This window comes from Salmo trutta, chromosome 13 (genome assembly GCF_901001165.1).
Source record: "Salmo trutta chromosome 13, fSalTru1.1, whole genome shotgun sequence".
Lineage (NCBI taxonomy): Eukaryota > Metazoa > Chordata > Actinopteri > Salmoniformes > Salmonidae > Salmo > Salmo trutta.
This window is the reverse complement of record NC_042969.1, coordinates 65651379-65674812: the sequence shown is the minus strand read 5'-3', so window position 1 is coordinate 65674812 and position 23434 is coordinate 65651379. Positions and strand designations below refer to the sequence as shown.

The 23434-nt window shown below is 47.5% G+C and overlaps 1 protein-coding gene across 1 annotated transcript in view; it reads right to left on the bottom strand.

The window, feature by feature from the left end:
* The window catches only part of pitpnm3 (PITPNM family member 3), a gene marked incomplete in the record, with an annotated part of 144179 nt that overhangs the window by 40802 nt on the left and 79943 nt on the right, over window positions 1–23434 (bottom strand). Inside the window, 5 exon segments of the mRNA XM_029773191.1 lie at window positions 5553–5711; window positions 7313–7470; window positions 14440–14633; window positions 16218–16352; window positions 17786–17975. Of these exon segments, the coding sequence (XP_029629051.1) occupies window positions 5553–5711; window positions 7313–7470; window positions 14440–14633; window positions 16218–16352; window positions 17786–17975 (836 nt within the window).

Genomic DNA, 23434 nt, shown 5'->3' with positions numbered 1-23434 from the left:
ACAACACTGTATATATACATAATATGACATTTGTAATGTCTTTATTCTTTTGGAACTTCTGTGAGTGTAATGTTTACTGTTCATTTTTATTGTTTATTTCACTTTTGTATATTATCTATTTAACTTGCTTTGGCAATGTTAACATATGTTTCCATGCCAATAAAGCCCCTTGAATTTAATTGAATTGAGATGAGAGAAAGACAGAATCCTCTGAATGTTGTTGACTGTCATTTAATGCAAAATATAAAATAAAATGTTTGAAAGAAAGTAAGGCAGAATCTGCGGGTGAAACAGAGAGGGTGGGAACGAGAGACGAGATGCAGACAGAGAGCGAGGTATAGGGAAAGATAGAGTGAGAGAGAGAAATAGGGAGCGAGATGACAGTATCTGCGGGGAGAGGTAATGACAGGGAGGTAGGAGAGGGGTGAGAGGAGAGGACAGGGAGGTACGAGAGGGGTGAGAGGAGAGGGGTGAGAGAGGAGGGCAGAGACATAGGAGAGGTGAGAGAAGAGGGTGGGGGGGGAGGGGGTAAAAGAGGGGTGAGAGCAGAGGGCAGGGGGTAGGAGACGGGTGAGAGGAGAGGGCAGGGGGGAAGGAGAGGGGTGAGAGGAGAGGGCAGGGGGGGAGGAGAGGGGTGAGAGGAGAGGGCAGGGGGGAAGGAGACGGGTGAGAGGAGAGGGCAGGAAGGTACTGTAGGAGAGGGGTGAGAGGAGAGGGCAGGGGGAAGGAGACGGGTGAGAGGAGAGGGCAGGGGGAAGGAGACGGGTGAGAGGAGAGGGCAGGGGGAAGGAGACGGGTGAGAGGAGAGGGCAGGAAGGTACTGTAGGAGAGGGGTGAGAGGAGAGGGCAGGGGGGAAGGAGACGGGTGAGAGGAGGGGGCAGGGGGAAGGAGACGGGTGAGAGGAGAGGGCAGGGGGAAGGAGACGGGTGAGAGGAGAGGGCAGGAAGGTACTGTAGGAGAGGGGTGAGAAGAGAGGGCAGGGGGAAGGAGAGGGGTGAGAGGAAAGGGCAGGGGGGAAGGAGAGGGGTGAGAGGAGAGGGCAGGGGGGAAGGAGACGGGTGAGACGAGAGGGCAGGGGGGAAGGAGAGGGGTGAGAGAAGAGGGCAGGAAGGTACTGTAGGAGAGGGGTGAGAGGAGTGGGCAGGGGGGAAGGAGAATGGTGAGAGGAGAGGGCAGGAAGGTACTGTAGGAGAGGGGTGAGAGGAGTGGGCAGGGGGGAAGGAGAGGGGTGAGAGGAGTGGGCAGGAAGGTACTGTAGGAGAGGGGTGAGAGGAGAGTGCAGGTGGGTAGGAGAGGGGGGAGAGGGCAGGTGGGTAGGCGAGGGGTGAGAGGGCAGGTGAGTAGGAGAGGGGGGGAGAGGGCAGGTGGGTAGGCGAGGGGTGAGAGGGCAGGTGGGTAGGAGAGGGGTGAGAGGAGAGGGCAGGGGGGAAGGAGAGGGGTGAGAGAAGAGGGCAGGAAGGTACTGTAGGAGAGGGGTGAGAGGAGTGGGCAGGGGGGAAGGAGAGGGGTGAGAGGAGAGGGCAGGAAGGTACTGTAGGAGAGGGGTGAGAGGAGTGGGCAGGGGGGAAGGAGAGGGGTGAGAGGAGTGGGCAGGAAGGTACTGTAGGAGAGGGGTGAGAGGAGAGTGCAGGTGGGTAGGAGAGGGGGGAGAGGGCAGGTGGGTAGGCGAGGGGTGAGAGGAGAGGGCAGGTGGGTAGGAGAGGGGGGAGAGGGCAGGTGGGTAGGCGAGGGGTGAGAGGGCAGGAGAGGGGGGAGAGGGCAGGTGGGTAGGCGAGGGGTGAGAGGGCAGGTGGGTAGGAGAGGGGTGAGAGGAGAGGGCAGGTGGGTAGGAGAGGGGGGAGAGGGCAGGTGGGTAGGCGAGGGGGGAGAGGGCAGGTGGGTAGGCGAGGGGTGAGAGGAGAGGGCAGGTGGGTAGGAGAGGGGGGAGAGGGCAGGTGGGTAGGAGAGGGGTGAGAGGAGAGTGCAGGTGGGTAGGAGAGGGGGGAGAGGGCAGGTGGGTAGGCGAGGGGTGAGAGGGCAGGTGGGTAGGAGAGGGGGGAGAGGGCAGGTGGGTAGGCGAGGGGTGAGATGAGAGGGCAGGTGGGTAGGGGGGCAAGGGGGTAGGAGGCACAAGGAGAACCAGGAGATAGAGACCACAACACCACTATCAGTATGGAAATGGAGGGGAGTTAAGGAGAATGAAAGCACCAATGTTGTAGTGGACAGCAGACAGAAGGAGGAGATTTTCATGATTATACTGGGGCCTTGAAACGGCTCTTTACTACAGCCTGGCTTCAAAGGCATACTGTTCTCTCTCTGTGTGTGTGGTGTGTGCATGTGTGTGTATGTGTGTTTGTGTGTGTGTATAATAATATGTATAATATTGCTGCAGTGCAATGCAAGGACTGAACTCTTCCTGTGCGATATGAAAGACATAACCATACAAACTCAGGAGTTGACAGTTGCAGAGCCTTGGCTGTTTGTCTATTACAGTTGCATTTCAGTCAATAGAAAAACAACCAAACAGAAAGCTTATTTTCTCTGTATTACTGCCCTTCCTCACAATAAAGCCTCCACAATGTGGATGGGTACTGATGGTAGAGCCTTAACCATTGGAGTAGGATTATATCGCTTCTCCATGTCACCATCGCTTTAAATAATTTCCACATTATAGCACCAAAGGAAATTAGTGTTTCAGTGTGTGTTTCAGTGTGTGTGTGTGTGTGTGTGTGTGTGTGTGTGTGTGTGTGTGTGTGTGCTGCTGCGTGGGTGTGTTTTAATTTAACTCATACTTTGACAGCCTCTGAGCCTGATCAGTGGATTTAGTGGCGTAATTAAAAATCAGCAATGCTGTGAGAGGCTGTGGTTGTGTCCCAAATGACACCCTATTCCCTATAGGAGGACTGTGAGAGTGTGAAAGTGTCTCCTTGCTGAACACCAGTCTCGCAAACTACTGATGCACCATGAGATTCCTCCCCTCTAATTAAACATCATGTTTTCTAACTGACAGGGACTTCTGAATAGGATGACACATATTGTCAGTAAGCAGTTTGCTAATGTGGGGAGTTGCTAACAGCTAATTTTCCATTGTTGATGTTGTTGTGACATTATTGTAATTATTTGCGGTTACTTCATGTAAGTAGGTTTCTTTCAGCATTTTAGGTCTGTGGCACTCCCTTATGAACTATAAGTCAGCAGTGTCCGAGCCAGAATGGGCAATAGGGCAGAAGCCTTTCTCCTGTTTCTGTAGCGTGAAGCAGCTTGATGTACAAGTACACCCCCTGGACAGAACCAGAACGGCCGTAGGTTGCAGTGTACTGTACATCCTTCGTACTACTATCGCCCTATGATTTACCTTGAGAGAAGCAGGGGCAGAGGCAAAGTGTTTAAGTCTCAAAGTCCCAGAAGGAGGCTAAAAACATTATTTAAATCAATCGGTGCTTCATTAGAGTGTTAAAGCCAGCCCTCCTGTCCCTGCTGGGATTATTGTGCTACCTAGTACCTACCTACCCTGACACATCTAGCCCAGTAATACCACACACACACACACACACACACACAGACACACACACACACGTGTCTGAGTCTGATCCTCAGAGAGGTCTCAGGTTAACGTAACACACAAGAGGATGAATTATAATGACTTTGAAATGCAAGGCTTTGGGCCAGACTCGCCTATGTTTCTGTAAGGAAAACAGACAGTGAGAGCCTCAGTTCCACCACTGTGTGTGTGTGAGAGTGTGGATGTGCACGCATTTGTGTGTGTGTTTCAGAATACAATAAATCCTAGCATTACCTTCTCACTACACAACATATCAAATGTATTTGTCACATGAGCCGAATACAACAGGTATAGACTTAACTGTGAAATGTTTACTAACGAGCCCTTTCCCAACAACGCAGAATTATAGAGTAATAAAAAATGTATACATAAAAAAAGGAAATAGTAACACAATAAAATAACAATAACGAGGCTATATACAAGGAGTACCAGTACCGAGTCAATGTGCAGGGGTACGAGGTAGTTGAGGTAAGTGAGTTAAAATGTACATGTAGCTAGGGTTAAAGGTGACTAGGCAATCAGGATAGATAATAAACAGAGTAGCAGCAGCGGATGTGAAGAGGTTGAAGGAGTGTCAAAGTGTATCTGTGTGAGTGTGTGTGTGGCATCAATATGCATGTGTGTTTGTGTGTGTGAGTATATGTAGTGTGTGTGTGTGTGTGTGTGTGTGTGTGTGTGTGTGTGTGTGTGTGTGTGTGTGTGTGTGTGTGTGTGTGTGTGTGTGTGTGTGTGTGTGTGTGTGTGTGTGTGAGTGTGTGAGTGTGTGGGTAGAGTCCAGGGAGTGTGCATAGAGTCAGTCCACAAAAAAAAACTACAATGCAAATAGTCGCAGGTTTAGGAATGTAGCTGAAGAATTGCAACATTTACCTGGAGTTAACTCTGTAAATTACACTGCTGGGTGATTTAAAAAGTCATAATAAATTGATCAATAATATAATAATAAAAAATTGTATCTTTAATTTACAACCTGTAGAAACTATGAGAATAGAAAGGTTCAGTACTTTTGTGAAACATCACAGCACAGTTGAAAAATACATGGCAAATATAAATAGAAACTGTATGGTGTTCAGAGATAGAAGGGAGGGGTTGAGTAGAGCTGAAGGATGGGACTAAAAACAAACAAAAGATAACTAATGGAAAATACATTGTGTATGTAAAATGTATATAGTATGTTTAAGCTGGAAGTAGAAGCCTAAGTGTTGTTGTCCATTAGTTTACTCCAATTTGGGGAGGGGTGGTAGGGTTAGGTGAAAATAATAAAGGACAATACATTTAAAAAATATATATATATTTTATACATATATTGAAAAAAATATATATGGTGGATTGGAAATGATGCAGATAATTACATTGAAGGAAGCTACAGTCTCTCTAGAGTATTTAAGCTGATTTACTCCCCAAAATAAAATAAAAACATATATAAAAGAAAAACATTTGTTCAGGTTGCCATTTCATGGGCTGTTCAGCAGCCTTATGGCTTGGGGGTAGGAGCTGTTCAGCAGTCTTATGGCTTGGGGGTAGGAGCTGTTCAGCAGTCTTATGGCTTGGGGGTAGGAGCTGTTCAGGAGTCTTATGGCTTGGGGGTAGGAGCTGTTCAGGAGCCTTTTGGTCCCAGATAGCAGAAAAAACGGTCTATGACTTGAGTCGTTGACAATGTTTAGGGCCTTCCTCTGACACCGCCTGGTATAGAGGTCCTGGATGGCAGGGAGCTCGGCCCCAGTGATGTACTGGACTGTACGCCCTATCCTCTGTAGCGCCTTGCAGTCGGATGCCAAGCTGTTGTCATACCAAGTGGTGATGCAGCCAGTCAAGATGCTCTCAATGGTGCAGCTATAGAACCAACCTACTTACAATTCTCCAAATGTTTCACACTGACTTTTAAATGCAAACCCCAAAATATGATTAATACATTACAGCGATACAATTATTACAGAGAATACGCCGGTATCGCCTCCTTAGTTTAATTGATTTTGTATTAACAGTTTCCCTCTGACTCACCTATAAGTGTGGAGCGTCCGTCTCCCAGGGGGTAGCGCTGGTAGCGCGGCATGGGGAAGGGGGGCAGCTTGTGGAAGAGGGGCTCCAGCAGGGGCTCCAGTCTGGAGGCAGAGGGGTCCGAGGGGTAGAACAGGTTGAAGATCTGGGTGCAGGCAGGACGGAGTTGGCTTACTGAGGGACACAGGACAGCAGACAGCCGAGATTAGGGAGCGCTTAGTCTGTGAACTAATCAATTATAAGGCTTGTGTGTATGAAATGTGATGTGTGGGAAAGGTAGCCCCACACTCTTCTCAATTTACATCAACAACATAGCAGTAGGAAGCTCTCTCATCCATTTATATGCAGATGATACAGTCTTATACTTTGCTGGCCCCTCCCCAGATTTTGTGTTAAATGCTCTACAACAAAGCTTTCTTAGTGTCCAACAAGCTTTCTCTGCCCTTTACCTTGTTCTGAACACCTCCAAAACAAAGGTCATGTGGTTTGGTAAGAAGAATGCCCCTCTCCCCATCTGTGTGATTACTACCTCTGAGGGTTTAAAGCTTGAGGTAGTCACCTCATACAAGTACTTGGGAGTATGGCTAGTAGGACACTGTCCTTCTCTCAGCACATATCAAAGCTGCAGGCTAAGGTTAAATCTAGACTTAGTTTCCTCTGTCGTAATCGCTCCTCTTTCACCCCAGCTGCCAAACTAACCCTGATTCAGATGACCATCCTACCCGTGCTAGATTACGGAGACACCATTTTTAGATCGGTAGGTAAAGGTGCTCTCGAGCGGCTAGATGTTCTTTACCATTCGGCCATCAGATTTGCCACCAATGCTCCTTATAGGACACATCACTGCACTCTATACTCCTCTGTAAACTGGTCATCTCTGTAAACCTGTCGCAAGACCCACTGGTTGATGCTTATTTATAAAACCCTCTAAGGCCTCACTCCCCCTATCTGAGATGTCTACTGCAGCCCTCATCCTCCACATATAACACCCGTTCTGCCAGTCACATTTTGTTAAAGGTCTCCAAAGCACACACATCCCTGGGTCACTCGTCTTTTCAGTTTGCTGCAGCTAGCGACTGGAACGAGCTGCACCTAACACTCAAACTGGGCAGTTTTATCTCAATCTCTTAATTCAAAGACTCAATCATGGACACTCTTACTGACACTTGTGGCTGCTTTGCGTGATGTATTGTTGTCTCTACCTTCTTGCCCTTTGTGCTGTTGTCTGTGCCCAATAATGTTTGTACCATGTTTTGTGCTGCTGCCATGTTGTGCTGCTGCCATGTTGTGTTGCTACCATGTTGTTGTCATGTTGTATTGATACCATGCTGTGTTGCTGCCTTGCTATGTTGTTGTCTTAGGTCTCTCTTTATGTAGTGTTGTGTTGTCTCCCTTGTCGTGATGTGTGTTTTGTACTATATTTTAATTGTATTATTTTTATTTTTAATCCCAGCCCCCGTCCACACAGGAGGCCTTTTGCCTTTGGGTAGGCCGTCATTGTAAATAAGAATTTGTTCTAAACTGACGTGCCTAGTTAAATAAAGGTAAAATAAATAAATAAAAAATACATATATTTGTAGTCTAGAAAGGCTCTAAAAAGCTGCATCTGCTGTATGTAGTAGAATTATAAACTAGTGGTCTTTACAAGCAAAATAAGTATGAAGATCGATCTGGTCCATCAGAGAGGTAGCTAAACATTGTGGGGAAGGTGTTGCATCAGGGACTGCCTGGACACAGAGGAGTGTGAGAAGTGTGTGTGTTTCTCTAACACCTACCCTGGACAGCAGGCAGTACCGTGCGTCTCATGGCCAGCACCAGACCCAGTGGACAGCCCAGCAGGAAACATTCAGAGACCTCAAAGTCAAATCTCCCTGGGTTCAAAATCAGACTACTGCTGCTGCCGGGACGCAGGTCCACCCCCTCCTGCATCAGACTGGTAGAAGAGGAAGGAGAGAGGGAGGTGCAGAGGGAGGGATGGAAGGAGAGAGGGAGGTGCAGAGGGAGGGATGGAAGGAGAGGGAGGTGCGGAGGGAGGGATGGAAGGAGAGGGAGGTGCAGAGGGAGGGATGGAAGGAGAGAGGGAGGTGCAGAGGGAGGGATGGAAGGAGAGAGGAAGGTGCAGAGGGAGGGATGGAAGGAGAGAGGGAGGTGCAGAGGGAGGGGTGGAAGGAGAGAGGGAGGTGCAGAGGGAGGGATGGAAGGAGAGAGGGAGGTGCAGAGGGAGGGATGGAAGGAGAGGGGGAGGTGCAGAGGGAGGGATGGAAGGAGAGAGGGAGGTGCAGAGGGAGGGATGGAAGGAGAGAGGAAGGTGCAGAGGGAGGGATGGAAGGAGAGAGGGAGGCGCAGAGGGAGGGATTGAAGGAGAGAGGGAGGTGCAGAGGGTGGGATGGAAGGAGAGAGGGAGGTGCAGTGGGAGGGATGGAAGGAGAGAGAGGTGCAGAGGGAAAGATGGAAGGAGAGAGGGAGGTGAAAGAGAAGAGGGAGGTAGAGAGAAGAATTACAAACCAAATCTACGAATGTTGCAAAAGAGTGAGACGAGGGAGGCTGACTCGAATTTAAATACAAGCCTGCATCTCAATCACTCAGTATAATGGATTTTGACAACTCAGTCCACTGTGTGTGTTCTGAGTGGGCAGGTAAAATAACAGGATGGTTGAGCATGTGTGTGGTAAGCACATGTTATCTGGGAGAGGAGACCGGGGCTTTAGTAGGGCCCTTGACCATTCTGACTCAGTCTGAAAAGCTCTCCTCTCTCTCTTTGGCAGAGCAGAGAGACAGATGGGGCTTGCGGATGTTTGAACAGCCAAGCTAGCCTTAAACCCACTGCCTAGCTATAAATGTACACACCCTGAAACTGTAGAAGACCTCCTGACCCTCCAGTCCAACCAAAACTAAGAGAGAAGGATTATGGTCTGTGGCCAGCCCAAGAGGGAAATCCATCTGCCTTAGATTGCCGGCTGCTCCCTTTGTCTTTCGTCTTCCTACTGCCTGCCTCTCTCACTTGCTCTAATTTCTGACCTCCTCTCCTGCCCTCCATTAATCCATCTCTTTCTGCTGGGGTCTGAACGCCACAGGCTGTCATCTTATTGGCAAAGAGAGAGATAGTTGGAATGAGAGAGTGAAGGAAAGAGAGATGGAGAGATTCAGATTCAGAAAACTTTGTCCTCAGAGAGTCAATTCCTTTTGCAGCAGTCATAGGACATATCACATATGAAAAATAAAAGAAAATAGCAAAGGATATTTACAAGGCAGTAGGCAGGGTAAGTACAGATTCATAGCACAAGTGCTAAAGTGCAATTAGTCCAACATTTTGTTAAGCTGCAGAATTGCATTCTGAATAAAAGAGTACTTGGCCCTATTTTTTTTAACCTTAGGTAGTCTGTCCCTGAGGCTAGAGGGAAGGAGCTGGAAATTGGAGGGGAGTGGGTGAGAGGAGTCCTATTTTACTCGCCTTATGGAGGGCTCTGCCCAGGTAGAGAGATGACAGTTCTTGCTGTTGCTGCCCCACGATTTTCCCGCAAGTCCTGACTATCTTGCCCAACCTATTTTTCCGTGCAACCTTGATATTCCCAAACCAGCAGGTCAAGCAGTAGGATAGAATTCTCTCAATGAATGATTTATAAACGAGAACCATGATGGTTAGATCAACATTAAAAAAGTGCAGTTTCCGTAGGAAATACATTCTCTGTTGGCCTTTCTTAAAAATAGCGTCAGCACACTGATCCCAGGACAGCCGGTTGTGACTAGAACACAGTATTTGTTCTCCTCCACTATTTCGATAGGCTCACCTTTTATCAGTGATGGTGTGAGCATGGTAGTGTTCCTTCCAAAGTCAATCACCATGTCCTTTGTTTTTGATGAGGGAGAGAGAGAGAGAGAAGGAGAGAGAGAAACTCTCTGACCGATCACGACTTCAACAGAGGAAGGAGAAAAGGCTTTCGTTGTTAGCAGAGGGCCTACTGGGAAATCTCCTGGTTGAGGTGGAAAAAGAAGCTCCTGACAGGCAGGTGACCCGGAGATATGCAGGCTTCCCAGAGGCCCCTGAGGAGTGGGCTGATGCCTGGGAATCACAGTTCTAATAATAGCCTAAACTGAGCCGGAGCAGAGCCCTCCATGTGACCAGGTGGTGATGCCCTGTGCTCCTCCTCCATCCTCCATCCTCCTCCTCCGCCCTCCACACTGCTGAGCTGACTGGGGTTTTAATGAAGAGAATAACTAGCAGGGGGAGAAGACGATAAGAGGTGCGTCACCATGGACACGCTGCAGAATCAGTGTGAACAAGTCAAATCTCTGAGAGAGTAGGGCGCCAATAGTAGGGCACCCTATTCCCTATATAGTGCATTACTTTTGACCAGAGGCCCAAAATAAATGCACTAAATAGGGAATAGGGTGCCATTTAGGATGCAGTTTAGGTTCCCAGGGATCTGGCTACTGTAGCCATACAAATAAAATGCTATTTCTAAGACTGTAACTACGCTGACGCGGGCTTCACTGGAGCATGTGATTTGGAATGGGAACACTGGTTGCTTGATGCTGGTTAATTGGTAGCATGGTAGCATGGCAGAGAGCTAGGCGCTCCCCATCCACCCTGCAATAGCGACATTCACCTGCAGTAGTCAGTCTCCTATGCACACTGGCACTGCCACAAATAGGCTATTTATAGCCCAGAGCAGGCCGGCAGGTAGACAGGGAAGCTGGCAGGCATATAGATAGACAGAAAGGCAGGCCGGCAGACAAGCAGACTGGCAGGCAGAAAGGCAAGCAGACAGGCAGGCAGAAAGGCATGCAGGACGGCAGAGAAACAGGCAGGTAGGCAGGCAGAAAAGCGGACAAGCAGACAGGTAGACAGGCAGAAAAGCGGACAAGCAGTCCGGTAGACAGGCAGAAAGGAAGGCAGAAAGGCAGGCAGGCAGACAGGCAGGTAGACAGGAAGAAAGGCAGGTAGAAAGGGACATATTGATGACAGAGTGACACACATAAATAGAACATCCCATGACAACCTGGCTGAGGGCCAGAGAGGTACAGTACTTCTGGGTTAACCCATCACAGTACATAGATGGATAGACGTGCACTCATTCACACATCATTCAAAATGTCACTAGAAATGTCTGGAATAAACATTGGGTATGAAACTGCGTGATAAGAAAACATGTATTCAGATATGACTCTAATGACAGTGGTATATGCCAAGAATGTGATGGTAGGAGTATATTATTATGGGATTTTCCCTAAGTCTGAGTATCAACAGTATTTAAGCTTTAACTTCATTGAATTGGAATGTCAACAGAGTCCTTGCCAAGAGAGGTAAAAGGCAGAACAATCCCCACTGTGTCTATCACTGAGATGAGCAAAGGGAAAAGTACTGTTACTACCTCCTCACTCTTGGAGGTATTCTCCACACTTTTGGAGGACAATAGAAATTTAAATTAGAGTTACGGTTGAGCCGGGTGTGGACATGTAGCTAGGGTTAGGGTTAAGGGTTAGGGGTTGAACTGGGTGTGGACATGTAGCTAGGGTTAGGGTTAAGGGTTAGGGTTGAGCAGGGTGTGGACATGTAGCTAGGGTTAGGGTTAAGGGTTAGGGGTTGAACTGGGTGTGGACATGTAGCTAGGGTTAGGGTTAAGGGTTAGGGGTTGAACTGGGTGTGGACATGTAGCTAGGGTTAGGGTTAAGGGTTAGGGTTGAACTGGGTGTGGACATGTAGCTAGTGTTAGGGTTAAGGGTTAGGGTTGAGCCGGGTGTGGACATGTAGCTAGGGTTAGGGTTAAGGGTTAGGGGTTGAACTGGGTGTGGACATGTAGCTAGGGTTACGGTTAAGGGTTAGGGTTGAGCCGGGTGTGGACATGTAGCTAGGGTTAGGGTTAAGGGTTAGGGTTGAACTGGGTGTGGACATGTAGCTAGTGTTATGGTTATGGTTATGGTTAGGGTTGAACTGGGTGTGGACATGTAGCTAGTGTTAGGGTTAAGGGTTAGGGTTGAACTGGGTGTGGACATGTAGCTAGGGCAGTGGTTCTTAACCTGGGTTCGATCGAACCCCAGGGGTTCGGTGAGTCAGTCTCAGGGGTTCGGCGGAGGTCAAGACACACACCCGACTCATATGAGAGAACGATAACTTCGCAAACTTTTCCCTGCTGGACGACTGTGTAAGTAAGATCGAAGATGTATCTGGAATCGAAGACATTTCTGTACCCGCGGAACTGAAGCAAGCAATTGCCACGCACTTAGATGAGCTTGCAAAGTCTCTCGACGGATACTTCCCTACAAGAGAGTCATATCCAGCATGGGTGAGACAGCCGTTCACGTTTAGTGTTGAGACAACAGATGTCAATGATGAATACCTCGATGAAATCATTGAAATTCAGCAGAGCCAGGTTCAACAGCAACTCTTCAGAACAACAACGCTCTCAACGTTTTGGTGTCAACAAATGGTAACGTACCCTGTTATTGCTAAGAAAGCTCTGGAGATTTTCATACCGTTTGTTACAACATATCTTTGCGAGCAATCCTTTTCGAGGATGCTGGACATAAAAACGAAGAAAAGGAACAGACTTTGTTGCGAAAATGACATGAGAGTGGCACTTGCCAAGGTGAAGCCGCGCATTTCTGAACTGGTCTCTGAAAGGCAACAGCAGAAGTCACACTGATTTGCAGTAAATATTCATTATTATGTTTTTGTTTTTGTGTGAAAATCATGTTTTAATGGTTTTGTTCTTTGAACACTGATGTTGATGCACAGTTCATTTTGTGCACCAGTAAAATATATACCTATGTTTTTAATTTTATTTTTCCAATTAAGAAGGGTTCGGTGAATGCGCATATGAAACTGGTGGGGGTCAGTACCTCCAACAAGGTTAAGAACCACTGAGCTAGGGTTATGGTTAAGGGTTAGGGTTGAACTGGGTGTGGACATGTAGCTAGGGTTAGGGTTTAGGGTTAGGGTTGAACTGGGTGTGGACATGTAGCTAGGGTTATGGTTAAGGGTTAGGGTTGAACTGGGTGTGGACATGTAGCTAGGGTTAGGGTTAAGGGTTAAGGTTGAACTGGGTGTGGACATGTAGTTAGGGTTATGGTTAGGGTTGAGCCGGGTGTGGACATGTAGCTAGGGTTAGGGTTATGGTTAGGGTTGAACTGGGTGTGGACATGTAGCTAGTGTTAGGGTTAAGGGTTAGGGTTGAACTGGGTGTGGACATGTAGCTAGGGTTAGGGTTAAGGTTAGGGTTGAACTGGGTGTGGACATGTAGCTAGTGTTAGGGTTAAGGGTTAGGGTTGAACTGGGTGTGGACATGTAGCTAGTGTTAGGGTTATGGTTTAGGGTTAGGGTTGAACTGGGTGTGGACATGTAGTTAGGGTTAGGGTTTTTGGGTTATGGTTAGGGTTGAACTGGGTGTGGACATGTAGTTAGGGTTAGGGTTATGGTAAAGGGATAAACTGGGTATGGACATGTAGCTAGTGTTAGGGTTAAGGGTTAAACTGGGTGTGGACATGTAGCTAGTGTTAGGGTTTAGGGTTACGGTTGAACTGGGTGTGGACATGTAGTTAGGGTTAGGGTTTTTGGGTTATGGTTAGGGTTGAACTGGGTGTGGACATGTAGTTAGGGTTAGGGTTATGGTAAAGGGATAAACTGGGTATGGACATGTAGCTAGTGTTAGGGTTAAGGGTTAAACTGGGTGTGGACATGTAGCTAGTGTTAGGGTTTAGGGTTACGGTTGAACTGGGTGTGGACATGTAGCTAGGGTTAGGGTTTAGGGTTAGGGTTGAACTGGGTGTGGACATGTAGCTAGGGTTAGGGTTTAGGGTTAGGGTTGAACTGGGTGTGGACATGTAGCTAGGGTGAGGGTTAAGGGTTAGGGTTGAACTGGGTGTGGACATGTAGCTAGGGTTAGGGTTAAGGGTTAAGGTTGAACTGGGTGTGGACATGTAGCTAGTGTTAGGGTTATGGTTTAGGGTTAGGGTTGAACTGGGTGTGGACATGTAGCTAGGGTTAGGGTTAAGGGTTAGGGTTGAGCCGGGTGTGGACATGTAGCTAGGGTTAGGGTTTAGGGTTAGGGTTGAACTGGGTGTGGACATGTAGTTAGGGTTAGGGTTTAGGGTTAGGGTTGAACTGGGTGTGGACATGTAGCTAGTGTTAGGGTTTAGGGTTAGGGTTGAACTGGGTGTGGACATGTAGCTAGTGTTAGTGTTAGGGTTTAGGGTTAGGGTTGAACTGGTTGTGGACATGTAGCTAGGGTTAGGGTTATGGGTTAGCGTTGAACTGGGTGTGGACATGTAGCTAGTGTTAGGGTTTAGGGTTAGGGTTGAACTGGGTGTGGACATGTAGCTAGTGTTAGGGTTTAGGGTTAGGGTTGAACTGGGTGTGGACATGTAGCTAGGGTTAGGGTTTAGGGTTAGGGTTGAACTGGGTGTGGACATGTAGCTAGTGTTAGGGTTTAGGGTTAGGGTTGAACTGGGTGTGGACATGTAGCTAGTGTTAGGGTTTAGGGTTAGGGGTTGAACTGGGTGTGGACATGTAGCTAGTGTTAGGGTTTAGGGTTAGGGTTGAACTGGGTGTGGACATGTAGCTAGTGTTAGGGTTTAGGGTTAGGGTTGAACTGGGTGTGGACATGTAGCTAGTGTTAGGGTTTAGGGTTAGGGTTGAACTGGGTGTGGACATGTAGCTAGGGTTAGGGTTTAGGGTTAGGGTTGAACTGGGTGTGGACATGTAGCTAGTGTTAGGGTTAAGGGTTAGGGTTGAACTGGGTGTGGACATGTAGCTAGTGTTAGGGTTTAGGGTTAGGGTTGAACTGGGTGTGGACATGTAGCTAGTGTTAGGGTTTAGGGTTAGGATTGAACTGGGTGTGGACATGTAGCTAGGGTTTTGGTAAGGATTAGCTTCCATCACGGTGATGTTCTCTGTCCACAGTACCTGCTGAAGAAGCTGTGTTGTCCAGTAGATGTGTCTCCATCATACGAGTCACTCTGTTTCCTGCTGAGGGGCTGTCTGGCCTGGCTGTGTCCATCGCTGGGCAGGGCCGAGATATCAATGTTACTCTTACTCAGCCTCTTACTGGAGCTGAGGCCTAGGCTAGGGCTGTGACAGGGGCTGTCCTCAGGGTTATCCTGCGTGGGAGGAAGAGAGCGTGGGACACAAGCCTTCACCGTTCACTCACAAACGAGCAGCTCATTGCTAATCCCTCTTTCTCAGCACATAGGAGAATGTGGGAGCTGGCTCGATACCAGACCTGGGTTTAAATACATGTGCGTTTGAGTATTTGTATTTGAAATATTTCTGTGTATGAGTATTTTTCAAATTATGTGGCCAAATCAACTACTTCTATTTGAAGTATTTAAAAGTATTTTAAAATAATTTTCTATAAATAGCCTACAATTTCAAACTACAGTATGTCAAAATACAGTTCTTGTTTCCAAATACATTATTTCAAATACCCCTAGGACCAAACAGACCCAGGTTTAAATGCATGGAGTATTTAAATATTTGCATTTGAAAATACACTTTGTTTTATTTTAAATGTCTCTGAAAGTAATTGAAATACCCTAAAAAGTATTTGAACCTACGTCTGCTAACTTTCAGATAGAGATTGATCTTGTTTAATGTTTGAGGCTACAGGAGAGTAGTAGTGGTAAAAGTAGATTTGAGGTTAGAGAGAGAGGAAATAGGAGAACAGACAGACAGACAGACAGACAGACAGACAGACAGACAGAAGCACCCACTGAATTTTAAAAAAAATATTATTTTTAACATGTCTATAAGCCGCAGGTGCCTACCGGTACATTGAAACAAATTAACTTTACACAGGCTTTAACGAAACACGGCTTGTAACAAAAATAAATAGGCTTTAACGAAACACGGCTTGTAACAAAAATAAATAGGCTTTAACGAAACACGGCTTGTAACAAAAATAAATAGGCTTTTCGAAGCACAGCTTGTAACAAAAAAGTCAATTCCTCACGCTGCTGTTTCCAACGTCTTTTCATCGACTCATTAAGACCAAGCTCCCATGCAGCAGCTCTATTTCCTTTTCCAACAGCCAGATCAATCGCCTTCAACTTGAAAGCTGCATCATATGCATTTCTCCGTGTCTTTGCCATGATGAGGTGGACAAAATGACTACCGTAATCAGAATGATGGGAAGTTTGAGAGCGCTCGATTTAATCTAAACAGTAAACAAAAAAGTTGTTTGACCTTAACCCGTTCGGCAATTTCATTGGTCTAATGAAAGCTTCATGCCGGCAAAAAACTGAGCACGTCACAGAATGTGTTTTTTTTTAGAAAAAAAATGTGAAAGTGGGAAAAATCCATATATTAGCCGCGTCATTGTTTAAGCCGCGAGGTTCAAAGCCTGGGAAAAAAGTTGCGGCTTATAGTCCAGAAATTACGGTACTAACTGGGTGTAAACAAACAGGAAAAGACAGGACAGCTCAGGATGGAGAGAGAGGATTTTCAATGTCTTGGCTAGGGTAGCATGGGGAAGGAGAGATTGTCTGAGAGGAAAGCTGTCTGAACGGAGAAGATCTTACACAATTCTAGCTACAGGCCATGGGGAGATAGTTGAATAGCACAGAAAGCACAAACTGAAATTGCAATGCCTCAATTTAAAATGATCTTAGGGGCATCTAAAAGTGCAGTTTTACAGAACATGTTAGAGTATATGTTGATTGAGTTGTAATGTGTCATACTACTACCTTGAGGCTCTCAGTGCTGTTGTTCCTGCTGCTGCTGGGGCTGCTGTGCTGCCTCTGACTGCTACTACTGCTGCTGCTGAAACACAGGGCGTCGAAGCACAGCACACCTCCCACACAGTCGCCCATCACACACACCTGGACGGGAACACACACACACACAAGCACGCACGCACAGACGCACACACACCGTTTTAGAAACCCTCGCGCCACTCAATCAATGTAGGCAGCCATGCCTCCCCAGCAGGCAGATTGAGACCCCATGCCTGTTCAGATCCACAGTCGAATCTGAATGTCAATAACACACTTCATTAGGACTGACTCAGTCTGAGGGAACAACACATCTCTCTTTAATTGGTTTGACGTGACACCATTGTACTTGGCTTCCTGACTTGGAATTGCATTATGACCACAAATCTTGTCAAAGTTATGCAAGGAGGGGCCTCCCGGGTGGCGCAGTGGTCTAAGGCACTGCATCACAGTGCTTGAGGCGTCACTACAGACCTGGTTTCGATCCCAGGCTGTGTCACAGCCGGCCGTGACCGGGAGACCCATGAGGTGGAACACATTTGGCCCGGTGTCGTAGGTGTTAGGGGATGGCTTGGCTCATTGTGATTTTCTTGTCTCATCGCGCTCTAGTGACTCCTTGTGGCGGACGGTGTTTCCTCCGACACATTGGTGCAGCTGGTTTCCGAGTTAAGCAAGCAGTGTGGCTTGGCAGGGTCGTGTTTTGGTGGACGCATGGCTCTCGAGTCCGTAGGGGAGTTGCAGCGATGGAACAAGACTAACTACCAATTGGATATCACGAAAAAGGTGTAAAAGTACAAAAAATATATATAATTATGCAAGGAAGTTGAATATAATAGAGTTTATACATTGTATAGTTTTGCCAATAATGTGCTCTTGAAAATTACAGCATTTAATTAGAACATAGGTCTTTATCAGAGAGGGGATTGTCCACAGGTGTGTGAGAGTTAATAGGGTCTGCAGACGGCATGATAAAGCTGCAGGCCTCTGGCGACATTAGTCCCCACAGTGAAAACAGAGGATTACCCAGCCCTCTCTATCCCAATCATCACTTCCTCTGAAAATCTTTGGCTTCCATTAAACGGACTGCAGCACATTATTGGATTTGGCATGAGAGATTAGAGGGAATGAGATCTCCCATTCTCTCTCTCCTCTTCTCCTCCCTTGTTCCTAACAGTATGATTAATCTCCAGTCAGTCAGTGTGACCCTGTGGGAGCCGGGGGGACACTTTAGAGGATGGACCCACCTGGCCAGAGAAGCCCTTTATGGGCGGACATTCTGGAGGACGGACCCACCTGGCCAGTAAAGCCCTATATGGGGGGACACTTTAGAGGACGGACCCACCTTGGCCAGTGAAACCCTATATGGGGGGACACTTCAGACGACAGACCCACCTGGCCAGTGAAGCCCTATATAGGGGGACACTTTAGAGGGATGGACCAACATGGCCAGTAAAGCCCTGTCTGGGGGGACACCTTAGGAGGACAGGCCTACCTGGCCAGTGAAGCCCTGTCTCGAGGTACACTTTAGAGGACAGACCCACCTGTCCGGTGAAGCCCTGTCCGTCCTGGGACGCGAGGAAGCTGTGGTAGGCCTGGTTGGCGCGGGTGATGAGGGTTGCCACAGCATCCTGGTAGTGTGGCGCTGCGATGGCGAGGAGCGGGAGGGCGGCCAGGGGCAGGTGGTCAACGCTGCTGGACACACAGCTCTCATCATAGCTGTATGGGTTCAGACTGGAAGGGACAGGAAGGAGGGGGACACATAACAAGAAGTGAGTCATTTGTGAGCCTTGAACAACAATCAAATCAATAAAAAAAAAAAACATTATTTATCCCTGGAAAATGACTTGTGTTGCCATAGTTTCGTGTCTTACATGGAGAATGGAATGTAACCATATGGTGAATGGAGATCCCTCTGATATTTATCAACAGGCATTCATTCATCAAGCGTTTCCACTGCACAAAAATGTCTTGGGAAATGGAATTTGGAAAAAGTATTGTAATTGGCTGCTTCTGTTAATCCAAGGTTATTTTGGGAAAAAGATCGAACAAAATGATTTGTTACCCTGGAACGTATAAATATGATGAATGAGCATGTGGCTATTCATCTCTCTCTCTCAATTCAATTTAAGGGCTTTATTGGCATGGTCTCTCTCTCTACAGGTGCAGGCTGGCAGACTCTCCCCTGCTGGCACAACCTCTCCTCCTCTGCCTGTCTGATAGCGCCCTCTGTTTATCTGATGTGTGTGTGTGTGTGTGCATGTGTATGCACGCGTGTGTCTTTTCTGTGTGTGTGAATCACAGGGAAGGACAGTGCTGCACGCCACAGCGTCCGAGACCCTTTATCCAACAGTGTGGGGAACCAGTGGAGAATAGCCTTGCCCCTTTTACGCTCTAACAGCTGAATCATCCTTATTGCCATCCCAAATGGCACCCTATTCCCTATATAGTGCACTACTTTTAACCAGGGCCCTATGGCTCTGGCCAAACGTAGTATCAAGGCACAAGGCAAGACCCAGATGCAGACACAGGAGGCAGATGGTTGGAGTCTTACAATGTTTAATAATCCAATCGGGTAAGGCAAGAGAATCGTCGTGGACAGGCAAAAGGGTCAAAACCAGTTCAGAGTCCAATAGGTACCAAAGGGCAGGCAGAATCAAGGTCAGGGCAGGTAGGATGATCAGGCAGGCGGGAAAGTAGTCCAGAGTCAGGCAGGGGTCAAAACCAGGAAGACTATCAAAAAAGAGCATAGCAAAAGGAGTATGGGAAAAACACGCTGGTTGACTTGACTAACATACAAGACGAACTGGCACAGAGAGACAGGAAACACAGGGATAAATACACTGGGGAAAATAAGCGACACCTGGAGGGGGTGGAGACAATGACAGGAACAGGTGAAACAGATCAGGGCGTGGCACGTAATGCCCTCTATAGGGAATAGGGTGCCATTTGGGATGGAGCCAGAGCCTGGAAGGACCAGTAGGGGGTGTGAGGGGTGGGGTCTACATGGTACAAAGACCTAGCAGTATCCCTGTAGACATACTACCATTGATAAGAACATCAAAGAGAGAAACAGAGCTTTCCAGGTGGATGGCAAGCTAAAGCTGTGATGTCTGGCTGTTACTGTGAAGGGAGGAGTAACCTCTCTCTCTCTCTCTCTCTCTCTCTCTCTCTCTCTCTCTCTCTCTCTCTCTGTGTGTGTGTGAACAGATCCCCTGTGTCTGTGGTGGGGAACGTGGAGCATGAAACTGTGACACCACTATAATAAGACTTACCTGCAGTATAAAAGTGATAGGAACAGTTTTCTGTTCAGTTCTTTCACAGGTACAGTTAGGCAATGTGCTAGGTAAAAGGTTCCGTTTGACTAGAATGTATCTGAAGCTGGTACAAGACCCCCAGAATGGCCGACTGTCTGCTTTTAAAGCTGCGTACTGTAAGTACTTTGACTGTAACAGCGGTACGATATGGGTTATCCACCGGTAGTCACTGTCAAGGGCCTGTGTAATGTACTGAGGGCAAGTTCATAGCTGTGCTGTGTCATGCTGTTCCTGTCGTGTTAACAGAGCCCTGTAGAGCCCCCTGCTGCTGGCACAGGACACAAACATTACCTTAACACTGCTGGCCAGGACAAACACACATTACCATAACACCCCTGGACAGGTGGTTACACGGCAAGGACCAAGGTCAAAGGGCAGCTAGACACAACACAACACAAAGCCACCCACCCAGCTTCTCTCGTCAGCCTGTTCTTTATTTATTTCTAGAGATGGATAATTAGTAAACTACTTATGCAAACGCCTGCTGTTGGCATTGCTGTGGGATGTCTATTCTTTACCTTTATAGTGTCCAGACAATGCTTTGTTACTGACTTTCAGTGTAATTGGATTCCACTATACAGGTATGTTGGGCTGGGAATCAAATTTCTTGGTGCTGTTTGTTTTGAATTAGTACAATTCATTAGAAGTAGAGAGACAGCAACCTGTTCTTCCAGGTGTAAAATTATTGCTCAACCAAGAGCTCATTAATTAAGACTGTAATAGGAATCAGGTTAGATTCTCCAGATTCTCAATTTAGACAACATGTTCAGCCCTAAAGATGCTCAGAAGAGGCAAAAATGCTAATGAGGTTGACATAGCAACATCAATACAGCAAACAGTGTTAACACTGTGGATAATTGTCTCAGGAGACTTCATCTTTCTCAGTCTGCCATATTAACAACACAGATCCTAATGGGAACACAGTGGCTTTCAAGTCTCCAGACACTATGAGAGAGTATCTCTGCTGTGTGAGATAATGAGACACACACAGACACGAACACACACACACACACACACACACACACACACACACACGTTCTCATTAGGAGAGTGTTCATGCTAGCCGGGGTAGAAGCTGGGGATATACTGTGGTATACCATCAAAGCAGCACAGACCTGGGCCTCCCGAGTGGCGCAGCGGTAAAAGGCACTGCATCACGGTGCTTGAGGCATCACTACAGACCCGGATTTTATCCCAGGCTGTGTCGCAGCCGGCCGCGTCCGGGAGACCCATGGGGCGGTGCACAATTGGCCCAGCGTCGTTTGGGTTAGGGGAGGGCTTGGTCGGCCAGGATGGCCTTGTCCCATCGTGCTCTAGCGACTCCTGTGGCGAGCCGGGCGCATGCACGCTGACTTTGGTCGTCAATTGTACGGTGTTTCCTCAGACACATTGGTGCGGCTGGCTTCAGGGTTAAGCTGGCAGTGTGTTAAGAAGCAGTTCGGCTTGGCAGGGTCGTGTTTCGGAGGATACATGGCTCTCGACCTTCGCCTCTCCCGAATCCGTATGGGAGTTGCAGCGATGGGACAAGACTGTAACTACCATTTGGATATCACAAAAATTGGGAAGAAAAAGGGGTACAAAAAAATTATTACATTAAATTTAAAAAAAAGCAGCACACACTTTAAGAGATCCTTGGCTACTCGCTCTCTGCCTGTGTGTAAGACTTCTAACAAGACGCAGGACTCCTAATTGTCCCTAGAATTTCTAAGCAACCGGCTGGAGGTAGGGCTTTCTCCTATAGAGCTCCATTTTTATGGAATGGTCTGCCTACCCATGTGAGAGACGCAGACTCAGTCTCAACCTTTAAGTCTTTACTGAAGACTTATCTCTTCAGTAGGTCCTATGATTAAGTATAGTCTGGCCCAGGAGTGTGAAGGTGAACGGAAAGGCTGGAGCAACGAACCGCCCTTGCTGTCTCTGCCTTGCCGGTTCCCCTCTTTCCACTGGGATTCTCTGCCTCTAACCCTATTACAGGGGCTGAGTCACTGGCTTACTGGTGTTCTTCCATGCCGTCCATGGGAGGGGTGCGTCACTTGAGTGGGTTGAGTCACTGACGTGGTCTTCCTGTCTGGGTTGGCGCCCCCCCTTGGGTTGTGCCATGGCGGAGATCTTTGTGGGCTATACTTGGCCTTGCCTTAGGGCGGTAAGTTGGTGGTTGTAGACATCCCTCTAGTGGTGTGGGGGCTGTGCTTTGGCAAAGTGGGTGGGGTTATATCCTGCCTGTTTGGCCCTGTCCGGGGGTATCATCGGATGGGGCCACAGTGTCTTCTGATCCCTCCTGTCTCAGCCTCCAGTATTTATGCTGCAGTAGTTTATGTGTCGGGGGGCTAGGGTCAGTCTGTTACATCTGGAGTATTTCTCTTGTCTTATCCGGTGTCCTGTGTGAATTTAAATATGCTCTCTCTAATTCTCTCTTTCTTTCTTTCTTTCTTTCTCTCGGAGGACCTGAGCCCTAGGACCATGCCTCAGGACTACCTGGCATGATGACTCCTTGCTGTCCCCAGTTCACCTGGCCATGCTGCTGCTCCAGTTTCAACTGTTCTGCCTGCGGCTACGGAACCCTGACCTGTTCACCGGACGTGCTTGTTGCACCCTCGACAACTACTATGATTATTATTATTTGACCATGCTGGTCATTTATGAACATTTTAACATCTTGACCATGTTCTGTTATAATATCCACCCGACACAGCCAGAAGAGGACTGGCCACCCCTCATAGCCTGGTTCCTCTCTAGGTTTCTTCCTAGGTTTTTGGCCTTTCTAGGGAGTTTTTCCTAGGGAGTTTTTCCTAGCCACCGTGCTTCTTTCACATGCATTGCTTGCTGTTTGGGGTTTTAGGCTGGGTTTCTGTACAGCACTTTGAGATTTCAGCTGATGTACGAAGGGCTATATAAATAAATTTGATTCGATTTTTGATTTGATTTGTGTTCAACCTTCAGCGAGCGTGACAGCCTATTCCTACAGTACATAAATTAACCTCTTCAATGATACAATTTAGAGATTGTATCAAGGCCATTCACAAAGCTCTCATCAAAGTATTGATGACTGTCGTTTAAAAACAAAAAACTGTTAGAATCAGAGTTTGGTTTAGTCCCAAATGGCACCATATTCCCTATATACAGCACTTCTTTTGACCAGAGCCCTATGGGCCCAAGTAGTGCACTACATTGGGAATAGGGTGCCATTTTGGACACAATGTTTATCATCCTTTCTCACATCCATTTCTGTAGAGTGTCTGATTCTACAGGTTTACATATTAATGTGCTGATGAAGAGATGCCTAGCTAGCTGCCATTAACAGGATCCATCCATTAGGAGCGGCATGGCAGGAGAGAGGAGATAAGGCTGATTAAACAGATAAGCCCCTAAGCTAGCATCAGCAAGCTAGCATCTCTCCTCAAAGCTAACACAGCACAACACAGCAGCCTAACCTTGAGAGAAGGTTACACTCTCTCACATTCTCTCCCACTTCATCTAATGTCACAGAGCAGGCAAGACTGAAAAAGGCTCTCTTCAGAGAGGGTTTGTGGAATTTCTGCTTAATTGCCCTCCCCTTGTCTTAATGGCCTGGGTTAACAGGGCACACAGTTTACAAAGCTAATGAGGGAGAGACAGAGACAGAGGGAGAGACAGAGACAGAGGGAGAGACAGAGGAAGAGACAGAAGGAGAGGCAGAGACAGAGGGAGAGACAGAGACAGAGGGAGAGACAGAGACAGAAGGAGAAACAGAAGGAGAGGCAGAGACAGAAGGAGAAACAGAAGGAGAGGCAGAGACAGAAGGAGAAACAGAAGGAGGCAGAGGCAGAAGGAGAAACAGAAGGAGAGGCAGAGACAGAAGGAGAAACAGAAGGAGAGAGAGACAGAAGGAGAGGCAGA